This window comes from Parasteatoda tepidariorum, chromosome 7, assembly GCF_043381705.1.
Source record: "Parasteatoda tepidariorum isolate YZ-2023 chromosome 7, CAS_Ptep_4.0, whole genome shotgun sequence".
Lineage (NCBI taxonomy): Eukaryota > Metazoa > Arthropoda > Arachnida > Araneae > Theridiidae > Parasteatoda > Parasteatoda tepidariorum.
Window position 1 is genome coordinate 19,183,586 of NC_092210.1, and position 12,418 is coordinate 19,196,003.

At 27.9% G+C, this 12,418-nt stretch overlaps 2 protein-coding genes across 2 annotated transcripts in view; one reads left to right on the forward strand and one right to left on the reverse strand.

The window, feature by feature from the left end:
• The window catches only part of LOC122270401 (cyclin-dependent kinases regulatory subunit), an 11,435-nt gene extending 7,208 nt beyond the window's left edge, over positions 1-4,227 (forward strand). Inside the window, exon 3 of the mRNA XM_043047574.2 lies at positions 2,916-4,227. Coding sequence (XP_042903508.1) covers positions 2,916-3,001 — 86 coding nt within the window. The 3' untranslated portion in view covers positions 3,002-4,227. The remainder of the gene's footprint in view (positions 1-2,915) is intronic.
• Positions 4,228-9,089: 4,862 nt separating this feature from the next.
• On the reverse strand, positions 9,090-11,316 carry LOC107436765 (WD repeat-containing protein 70). The gene has a single exon (XM_016048571.3). It carries the CDS (start codon positions 11,102-11,104, stop codon positions 9,161-9,163), a length of 1,944 nt encoding a protein of 647 aa, XP_015904057.1. The 5' UTR covers positions 11,105-11,316; the 3' UTR covers positions 9,090-9,160.
• Between the last annotated feature and the right edge of the window lie 1,102 nt (positions 11,317-12,418).

The following is a 12,418-nucleotide window of genomic DNA, read 5'->3' on the forward strand; positions in this document are numbered from 1 at the left end:
GTAAAACTTAGTATGAGTTATTTTTATTCATCATGGCTAGTCGAGCAGGGGGAAAAGAATATCGAATTACACTATTTAGGTTGATGTACTTTCGTTCTCCCACCACATTTACGCGTAATCCATCGCCAATTCCACCTGCAATCGGGACGTTTATAATCTATGGTATGGTTTGGCAATTCGCGTGCCCCCGTGGCTATTGTCGCAGCACGCTACGGAACTCTTGCAGAGAGATTCTCCTTTTGGGAAGTGACAAGTTTTGGTTATTTTTTCTGCAGAAATTTTCGAAAGTTTTATGTTTTCTTCAGAATTATAATTCAAAAGATGCCTTTCTCGCTCATCAGAGTAGAAAAAAATGCTTATGATTTTTCTATTCTCGATTGATAATAATGAAAAAAAAATAATAATAAAGTAAAAAAATTTGGTTTTCTTTTCTGCAGAAATTTTCGTTCTAGTATTTTTATGCAATACTATTAATTGCCACATTGTTGTTAAAATCCAATATTTTTTATATATGATATTATTTATTACAATAATCGAATCTCGAAATGAAAACACGCCCTTTTCATCATCCGATCCGCATGATTTAGACTTCTATCTTTTTTTTTTCATTAGTTACTGCTACGGATTTCAAATTTTTTTTTTAATGTGATGATGATTTACAAAATACAAAAAAGGAAATAATCAGTGTTTTCCCCCTACAAAATGCCAGAATGTCGTCCATAATTTTAGAATAAAAAAATATTACTTATTTTTTGAAGTATCTTGCAGAAAGATATTAGTATTAGAAAGGCATGTCTCAGAAAGCTCGAAAAAATTCTGCCTCGGGGCATTTTATTAATTAACCTCATGAATTTTACTATGTTTTTTTTATCTTTTCTATTTGTTAATTCTTTTATTGCTTGGCTTCTTAAAATACTTTTAAAGACCATATTTAACAATTTTCACCACTTTTTCATTCAAAATCTGTTTTGACTGGTGTTAGTGACAATGCTATTGTTTTTGTTTGTTTATAGTTATTCATTAGCTTTTTAACTTTTCAAGGTGTAATTTGTTGGTTCTTATGTCATTGGATTTTATTTTAGTAACATTGAATCAACACTTTTCAATTCTAATACTTCAATTCTAAATTATTGATAAGGTATATTAAATGTAAAGGTACTGAAAATGTGTTTGTAAAGTTACTAATTTTATGAATCTGTAACCTTACATTGACTTTTTTTATTTCTTTGGTACAGTAATGGTAATTCCACATTAAATCAATTAACTATTTTTAGCATATAAAATACTCAATTTCAATTTTTGTCATTATTTGTTCCTGCTTTAAACAGGGTTCGTAGCATTTTTAAAAGGTGCTTATTTTCTATTTTCGTTTTTTAAAAGCCCTTAAAGGTGCTTTTTTCATTGGGTGTTTTTTAAAAGTGCTTAATTTTCCTTCTAGAATGAGATTTTTTTTCTTTACTGTGTTGGTTTTTACATGTATTATGCAAAAGCGAGATTTTCTCATTGTTCTATTCAGTGTTTTCACAATTCATTCAACCATGATCTATTTCGGCGTACCGTTGATTCATAGTGTATGAAAGTGCCAATCATTTTACAGGTTTTATGAAATACTTGTGAGTTTACATGTGCGTCTATTGAGTTGGGTTCGGTGAGATTTGCACTTTCATGCGCAACTCTTGCATTTTGCAAGATATTCTCAATTTCAGGCTTCATTTTCGACCCTCTGATATCGAACTGAAAAGTCTTTTGATCATTTTATAATGGCTAATGTAATCAAGAAAAAAGTTCTTTGTCAGAAACTAGTTATTTTATCATAATCATGAAAAGTCTTTGAAAATTTTTTTGCATTTTGTTAATGTATATAGTGCTTAAAAAATACTTATTGTTTGTTGAAAGATTTGGCTACTCACCCTGTTGAACATTTTTAAAATTTCGAAAATTCTGATTTTTTTTTTTTTTTTACAGATTTGTAATTATCAAACAATCCTAATTTTAGAACTATTTGATCTAATGTGCTAAATACTATCAGTTAGTTCAGTTTCAATTGCACTTTTTAGAATCTGTAACGTGGTAAAGGCAATTTTAAAAATAAGCAAAAAAAAAATTCTGAACTGAAGTTTTTAATTTTATGAAAAAAATATATTTTAACTCCTGTCTAGCAATGTTTGTGCCAAATTTTAAGAAAATATTCTTATCAAATCATTAAGAAAAAAAATGTTTTTTACATTGACATAACTCTTATTTGCATAAATATGTTGCTTTTTTTATCAAAACTGTTCATTAAATTACACATAATTTGATTTTTATTTCATAATTTGTCATTTTAAACAGGAAAAAATAAAAAATTACATAATTCTGTAGATGTACCATTTAGAAATTTGGCACAGATATTGTTAGAATAATATTTTTTTCGAAAGATAAAACTTCCATTGTGAGATCTTTATAAATAAATTGGTGAAGTTACATATTTTGTAGAATGCCATTAAAAACTNCCATGGTTTAAACTGTCACATGTCAAAAACCTGCCAACCCTGTCTCTTCATCAAATAATTCTCAAGTTAGTCATTTAAAAATTATCGAACTAAAAGTTGAATATTCAAATTGTTTGAATCTGTAGTGTCTTGATATTTTGTTTTTTTTTAAGCCATTCTGCAAACTCTACCAGTGAAGCATAAATTATTTCAATATGAAGACATTATTATTCAAGTATGAATATTAGTGTGGAATCAATTACATATCCAATTCTAGCTTTCTTGATATTAAATCCCACATCTCATCAATATTGTTTTGTTTTAAAAATTTTAATTTGCTGAGATTGATACCATACTAATTTTATACTAAACCTATGATAATAGTTTCTTAAATTTAAATCTATTCTGTATTAGACTGTAATAAATTTTTGTTATTATTTCTAGAACGTCATATTTTACTATTCCGGCGTCCTTTAACTGGTCCTGCTCCAACACAAGAACAGCAAGCGATAAATGATATGTCTGAATAATTTCTTTGAAGCTTTATTTTTACTGTCTATTTTGTACATAGAATTTGTGTAAATAAGTGAAACACTGTGGGTTTTTTAAACTTTGAATATTTTTTGTATTCATTTTAAGGTACATTTTGTGTTTTTAGCATTCCATAACTTTTAGTAAAACTTAGTCTTGTTTAAAACTGCGAAAAATGTATGGAAGTTGAATATTTTTTGTCAATACATCATTTTATTATTATTAGTTTGGATGTATAGCATTTGAGTTATTTTTTTACTTTCATACAGTGAGTTCTAATAATCATGTAGCTAGCGATTCTGTTCCAATTTTTTATACTAGCTTCTTTTAGTTTTGTAAAATTTATTAAACGTTTCCAAGAAATTCTGTAGCATCAAAAATATTTTTCAACTTCTTATAGGAACTAAATTGTGATTAGATTCGTGTGTCTTTTAAAATACTTTTTTTAAAAACATTTCATTTGTCTTTTAAAACAAAATTTTTAAAAAAAAGTTTCATTTGTCTTTTAAAAGTCTGATTTGTCTTTTTTTTTTACTTAAGCACTGAATCTCAGTTGAGATATATTCTCAAGCAGAAAGATGTTTTAGAGTGGAGTGCGTAGTGGTTTTAAAAAGTGCTTATTTTTTGTTTGTTTTTTAAAGATGCTTTTTTTTTTAAATTCCGGGTTTGTAAAAATTGCTTAATTTTTGTATCTTTCAAAAAGAGATTTTTTCTTTGCCATGTTGATTATCATACTACATTACAAAAAATTTATGATTTTTCATAATTTTCTCTGCTATATTTATCAGAAACTAGTTATTTTATCATGATTATGTAAAGTTTTTGAATTTGATTGATTTTATGTTTATAAATTAAGAACTTTTAAGGATAAAAAAAATTATTACTGCACAGATCCTAATTATGAAATTTTTTTTTTCTTTGGAAAGTGATTAAAAATATTTTTTAAGTACTTAAAAAGTGCTTAAAATGTTCTTATTTTTTGTTGAAAAATCTGGCTATGCACCCTGTGTATAAATTTCTTATTGGTCTGACAAAATAAAGGTTTCATATTTCTGTCAGACTACTCAATATATAACCATGTAGAGTATATAATTAGATTACTGTAAGATTACTCATTAATAGCTTGATTGCAATGTTGTTATTAAGTCAAATATAATATTTATCTGTACCTAACCATTACTTTCTGAAGCATACTCATGTTTAAATAAATTTAATTTAAAACTTATGTGTCATTTTTTTAAGATCTTACTTTAGTTAAGGTTTGTTTTTCTTTCTTTATAGTGTAAACAAAATAAAAAATAACTTTTAACTAGTGAATCACCGAATATTGTGCCAGTAGAGCAGTAAAATTATTTGAGTGGTTCTTTTCTTTTTCATTTTTTTTTTATCAAATGTTTCATAAATAACATTGAAAATTCATAACTGAGTTAAAAATAAATCTTACTTTATTACCAGGGCATTTTTGTTATAAGCTTTAGGTATTTTTCTTCAACTATCTATCATATCTTGTCCTAAATAAAATAGTAAATCTTTGTTATTTGAAGTTGTCAAAAACTGATTTCCATCTATAAATGAACTTCCATTATATTAAGTGAAGGCACAGGAAGTAATTTACATATTTTTTGTTGTTGTTGTTGTTGCAAAAACTGTGTTTGTTAACTTGGCCATTAAAACTAATGTTGTTCACTTAACTGTTCGCTAAGTTGAGTATTTTTATTAAATCAGAATTTAACAAAATGACATACATGATCTACACATGGGTTATAAGTATGTTAGGTGTGTCTTTAATGTATATTTTTATAACTGATCATCTAACAAGGAGTTAAAATTTTTCCGTCAAGCTTTCAAGTTAATAAATTAATCTTTTCTTGATAGTTTACTTTATTTGAAGAGAAAAAATATATACAGAGATTGTTTTTTAGCATGCCTTTAATTATTTTTATAAACAACAAATTATTTTGATTCTGAGAGAGAATTACTTTTTGAAATATACACATAAAATAATATGAGAGGGTAATTTAAAAAATTGGGGCATTGTACTATATTAATTAAAAACAATGTATTTTTTTTAAACCTATTAATTTTGTCAAAAGTACCCACTCAAACAATTTTCAACTTCCATTCGATAAAATAATTGATATGAATATTTTATGTAATATTTATAAAAGCAGCTGAGATAGGTTATATTTTTGCTTGTGTTTTTACAAAAAAATAGACTATGTATAAAAATTATTTATATAGTTCAACATTTGGCCAAGGGAAAAGACACTAGGCTCATTATTTAAAGAACAATTTTTAACTAATGTGAACATTATCCCTCACCTTTTTTTAATTATTGATTTATGAAATCAAATTTCATCAGAACGATTGAGATTTTAATAAGTAGTGGGCACATTATATGCTGAATCTACTCGCATGGAATTTGTTTTTATGCGTTAAATTTCATATTAATCACATGTTATGTGTATTAATAACTTTAGAAATTTAACAAATTTTAATTTTTAAACCACATCTGTTACTTTAAATGAAAAACATTAAATTTTGTCACTGTTCTTCCTTGTCTTTTATGAATCCCCTAAATGCTTAAAGCAGTGTTTCCCAAAGTGTGGTACGCATACACCCAGGGGTACGGGAACAGTTTAGCGGGGGTACGCGTTCTTATGCGAATATCTTACAACAAAAAAAAACATTTCGAACATTTTTATTTAAAAACAAAGCTCTCCATGAAAATTTACAATTAAGTATTTTTCTATTGGCTATTTTTTTCTGAGTTAACAGTTAATAATTAGTATTGTCAAAAGCCAGTTGTAATTTTTAAAACTTTTGTGCTATTTTTTTTATAGTAAAAAATACATTAGTTTTTTTTATTAGGGTACACAGCGTTACGAAAAATTTAGAAAGGGTACACAAAAGTCATAAGTTTGGGAAACACTGGCTTAAAGGGTTATTTATAATGTTACACTTTTTCCTATATTTTTGATCCCCTCTTTGTCACATTTCCACCTGATCCTTGTCACATGTCATGCTGTATTATATAAACATATGCTAGCAGTTAAGAAACGAAATATGTTATTTATTATACATTTCAAATTTTATTTTTAAACTTTAACTACTTCCCTTTTTTCGAAAATGGCACAATTCCACATGTCACGCTATATAATAAAAACATTAAGATTAATAAGCTTTTTGATGTTCCTATAGAACCAGAAACATGGTGAATTTTACCATATTCAGATAGTTTTTATTTAGATACTTTTTTTTAGTAAGTCACATTTCCTTTATCTGTATCTACTTAGTTCATTTTTTAAATTCATCAAATAAATGAAAAGTTCAGCAAATTTTTTNGGTATATAATAAAAACATTAAGATTAATAAGCTTTTTGATGTTCCTATGGAACCAGAAACATGGTGAATTTTACCATATTCAGATAGTTTTTATTTAGATACTTTTTTTTTAGTGAGTCACATTTCCTTTATCTGTATCTACTTAGTTCATTTTTTAAATTCATCAAATAAATGAAAAGTTCAGCAAATTTTTTATTTATAATTGATTTTTTATTAATTTTTTACCGCGGAAACTTTATTTTTCATTTCAAAGCACAATTCTCAGACTATATTTTATTTCTATCTGGTATTTAATAAGATTTCCTGATTACTAAATTATTTGTTATTCAATTCGTTAGATAGTGAAAATTTATGTCTTCGGCTACAAATTAATTTATTTATTTTTCTTATATATTTATTTATCAAATGGTTCATTATTTACCTTATTTATAGACTAGAATAAAAATTAGAGCATTCCAACAAAAGCCCATTGTATGCCAAAAGATTCGTGGATGTTCAGGCTTTACAGTGTGGTCAGCATTGTGCACAGGCAGCGTTTATTTCTTAGACAAACTAGCACCCATGGATCTGAAGCAGGGTGGGCTTCAAGCCAACTCTGGGGATCAAACCCTAGCTCTTCACAAATGTTCAGTGCCTTATTGACTAATTGTGGTAGGATAATTAATCATAAAATCGTCAATTTAGTAATAGATCAGTGGAGTAGTAATACTACTTTATTTATGTCACACTAGAGCTAGACAATGAAGTACAGGCGATAGTTTGAGAATAATCCGAAGACAGGCTATTACAATTTTGATCCTCTGTGAAGGGGAAAAAATATATTGTAAAAATATTAACAAGATGATTTTTTGATTGAAGTTATTCAATTACATACTTATGTCAAAAGATTCAATTATATACAGTAGGGAACCTATTATCCGGAACGATCGGGATCATCTATTCCAGATAACTGATTTTTCCGGTTTGCTTCAGTGATCTGTACATTAAAATAATCCTAATTGCCAATTGATGTTTTACAATAAATATGAATTGCCATTAATACTAAATGAGTTTTGCTACTTTTTGTTTTAATGAAGTTTGACTGTTTTCATAAAAGAATTTTATAATTAGATTCTTTCCTTTAAATAATTTATTTGAGAATTAAAGATTTGTCAAAATAAACAATTAAATAAATGCTAATGTAACTAAAAAATTTATTCTTATTTTTTTAATATTTTTATTGTTGCATGGACAGTTATTTTCTTTAGAAAAATGATTCTTGACATATATTCTGATCGAGCAATAATTGCTAAGCAGGTATATTTCAATCTCCCTCAAAACTTTGTAATTAAATACATTTTAAAAAATTTCATTAATATCTGATTCATTGTTTTTGGAGAGCTTTTTTTAACTATTCGTTTCAAGCGTTTTCTTTATTTTATTATTATTTCTTCAGGATTTGCCCAAGTTATGTAATTTAATTTTTGATTAATGAGCAACATTAATATTCTACCTTGTGTAAGCAACATTAGGTTTTTGGTATCTGATTTCAGAACTGAATGGAAAAGAGTTTCTATAATGTGCACACAGGGTTGGCAAGGTTTAGGACAGAATGGATTAATCCATCCTGACCAAAACCCTTTTACTTAAATTATGTCAGAATTTTATCTGAACAATATTTAAAAGGTAAAATAAACACAGAACTATTAACATATTGATAATTAAATCTACTAGAGAATATTTGTTTTTAAAAGTATAATGTTTTATTAATATTGTTTGACTCTTCAATTTAAACATTAAACAAAGGAAGATTAATCAGTAATCAAGTTCACTTGGTCCTCTTTAACATTCAATAGCACATAACTAAAGTTTGACTAGCCATACAGGTTAAACTATTAGGGACTAAGTGCTTGGTTAGTCATAAACAGGTTTATTTATCTATAGCACTATTCAAGAATACTTTTATTTCATTCATGTTCAATTCTTTTAGCATAGTGGTGATACATCACCAATGTCAGTGACTGAAATTGATGTTATGCCCTTCAAAACTATTAATAAATTTTTCAGTTATTTTGTATTTCCAATTGAAACTAAGATATTTATATTTAAAAACTATTTTTTTTAAATAGATGTCTTTTTTATCATCCTGTGATGCAGAAATTATAACATTTTTTTAAAAAAAATATTGTGAAAAATAAAAAGTTAATTTTTATACAAATTTAGTATTTTTTCAAAAATTTTTTAATATTGCATTATTTTTTCTTATGCAAAAACATAATTTATCAGTATTAAAAGCATATTTATAAGGTATTCACTTTTGTCGTTCAATGAATTGTTTCAAAAATTATAAACCTTTTCCTATTATATTATATTATTTTCCTTTAATAAGTTAAAGTAAATTGTATAAAAAATATCAAATATTTATTGATAGATATAATTATTATGTGTACAATGGTTACACGTATAACATTTTTATCAAAGTTCAAGGTTTTGGACACTTTAAGACAGTAAAATCCACGTCCTGTCCAAAACCCCAAACCTGCGTGCACAGTTTAAAAATATTTTTTTCTTAAAGCATTTAACAAGCAAACAAATAAATAAATCTTAAAATTAATAAGAAAAAGTGATTTTATGATTATTTAAAATAAATAGTATAGTTTTGTTTAATAGATAAATCAAAATATAATAATGACATTTAGTATGCTAAGTGTTTCTTTTATCTTTGTGAAAACAAACATTTAACAAAATAAATCAAATTGAAAATGTCATAATAAAAAATAATGTTTAATATTTCTAAGTATACTTAAAATAACACAGAATATTTTCTAAAATTTCTATATCTTCATTTGTTTGGCAGGCGGTTCATCAGTTTTTTCTTCATTGGAAGTAAAAATAGGATTTGGTTGTGTTTTTGAATATGCTGGAGTTACCCAGTAAGGATTTTCTGCAGCATCTTTTGCAAATTTTAAAATTGCTTCTCTGGGATCTAATGTGTCATCTATCTTTTTCTTTAAACCAAGATTTCTTACAATAAATGAAGATAATGTGTTTCCCGCTGACGCAATACGCCCACCTTGACCAGGACCAGTCACCGGAAGATCAGGTCTCTGGGATTTAAGAGGATCTTTCCTGTCTTTTTCCATTTGTTTTTTGGTGCTTCTAGGTCGGTCAACTCTAAACATAGGCAATGCATGTGGAGTTATAATTTGTTGTTCAAAAACCATCTCAGTTTGCTTAGCTTTTCTTTTTGTTTTAACAACACACAACTTGGCTCCTCTTTCACTTAGATCAGGATTGTAATACACTTTAACGTTGCCACTTTTTGTGCTAGCAATTATTTGATTTAATTTTGGGTGCCAGATACTTCTTATCACATCTGAATCTCCAACCTCTAGTTCATAAGCAGTTTTAAAAGTGTTGCGATCGACAAAAACCAACTTCCCCACATTTTCATGTTTTCTTAATGATATACCAGTAAGAATATAATTATCATTAGGGCTAAAGCTACAGTCAGTCATTGGATACCTGTTAAAAAGATCTTTAGCAACAAATATGGGCTGTTTGAAATTTCTGATGTCCCACAATTTTAAAGTATCGTCTCCGCCCCTTGAGGCTAAATAATAATTATCATGAGAAAATGCTATTGATGATGTATCTGTCCCCTTTTCGTGTGCATTTCGTATGAGATGCGATGTATTGACAAAATGTTTACGATGATCCCACATTTGAATCGATCCATCCTGACACGCCGCTGCCACCAGCAATCCATCTCTGCTGTAGCGACATGATATAGGCAAAGCCCTCAATCCACCTTGTTGCCGTGGTTTTATAACATTACGTTGAACTGCTTTTTCATCCATTTGCCAGATCCTTACACTTCCATCATTTGAACATGTTAAAAACTCTTCTTTTGTACGTGGATGCCAACAACCATCATTCAGCATAGCGACATGTCCTTTAGTTTTAGCCATGTCGGTTATATATTGATCTCCTTTGGCACATTCCATTAATTCAAATCCATCTCTGTCTAGAATTTTGGCTTGTGAATTGCCAGCTATTACTAAAATAGCATCACCGGTAATGCTGTATTCGAGATTTTTTATTTGGTGACACTCACAGGGTCTAAGACTACGAAATGATTGCAAGGATACATCCATACCAGCAAAATCCCAAAATTTAATATCAAAGTCATATCCTCCGGATATAAGTCTGGCTCCATTTGGATCTAGACTTATGGCAGATACGGTTTTATTCCCGTGTTCCAACTGAACTTCATGACTCACTGGTATAACCCTGTACCTGTCCTCCAAAAGAGTGGAAGTCTCTTCCTCATAATCAGAACTATCCTCTTTTGCTTCTTGATCTTTTAAAATGTTCTCAGGCACCGGTGGACCTATAAGCTCATCTTCAGAATCACTGTCACTTGATGAGGATTCTCCTGAGCCACTTGATGAGGATTCTCCAGAATCACTAGATGACGATTCATTAGTTTTTGTATTTTTAGTAGTGTCCTTTTCCACACTCTCTGCAGCAGAGCCGAATTTTTCTTTGGCAGCTCTTCTAGTTTGTTCAAATAAAGCTTCAAAATCAAAAGTACGAGCTTTCTTGCCGAAACTAGAGAATCCCATGAGAGATGACATGGCATCTTCATCGCTGTTATTTGCAATTGAGGAGCTTGGTTTATTTTCCAAATTTGTATTTTTTATAGAACTTTTTTTCTGTTGCTGTTTGTTCCGCATTTGACGCAATCGCGTCATTTCCTCTAGATCATCATCCATTTTTAAAGTTAGAAATAGATTATTATGAATTAGTGACAAACAATTAAATTTCTTAACGACACTAGATAGTAGACGAGATCAACAAATTACACTGTTTAATAACAACTATTGAGTTATTGCCAGCTTCAAAAAAAGACATAGATATACTAATGAACGCTCTTCACATAGCTTACTCAAATGACCTATATTAGTGTTAAAACAGTACATTAAATAATAGACAATATTCAGGAGCAAAAGGAAAAAAATATTTATTAATGAGGAAAATTAACAGTTTTTAATATTTAGCATGCAGTTATATTGCTCATATATTACATATCGCATAAAGCTGTAAGCAGATAGCTTAGAGCTTGTCGTCGATTCTCCAATTCAATCATAAACAGTCAACCGTGTGGTAATAGGAATTTTTTGTTCTGTTTTATTAATAAATTGTTTCTGTATAATTCCAAATATGTATTAAATTTAATCAGCTATCCACGTTTAAAAAATATTGATTTACTTTAGTTTTGTAGGATTTTATTTTTCAAAAAAGAGGTATTCCGGCTTGAAAAGTAAGAATTTTTAACTTAATAGTTTTCAAAACATGCAACATTTCTTTTTCTTTAAGAAAATAAAAACTGCACAAGCAGAAAGACTTGATTATATGAATAATTATATAATAATGAATTTTAAAGGAAATTTATATATGACTATGTTTTTTTGTTTTATTAATTTTTTTAAATATGCCTCATAAGGCTGTCTTTGCAAATTTCACCTATTCTATGGTTTTGCTTATTAAAAAAATGTGATTTAATGAAGCACAGCTTTAGATGAGGACATATTTGCTGTTATACAATCTACACAATTTTAGATACCATTTTTAATGATTAAATATTAAGGTAGAAAAAGTAAGTGTTTAAGATTTATATATTAATGTGTGCATGTCCTTTTGTTCAAGTAATTTAATTTTCTCCAGGTAGGGGTCAATCTTAATGGTTTGAGGGCCTTATTCTAAACATGCTAATCAGAGTTTTTTCCACAATAGATAAAATCACCCTGGTAGAATTAAATTTCTTCCAACCCAAGTGAAAGAAATGGGGGAAACTCNATGGGGGGGGGGATTTTTTTTAAACAGAAATATCAAACATTAAAATAATTTGTCGAGTTTAAAATGTTATAATAATTTTCAAGCTATCAAGTTGCTAATTTTCAAGTTGTCATTTTTAAAATAAAATATTAATTTATTGAAATCAAAATAGTTGTAATTTTACATACAAAAAGCATACTCAATTTTTAATCAAATACAATTAAGTATGAATATTCAAATCAACTCTTAAG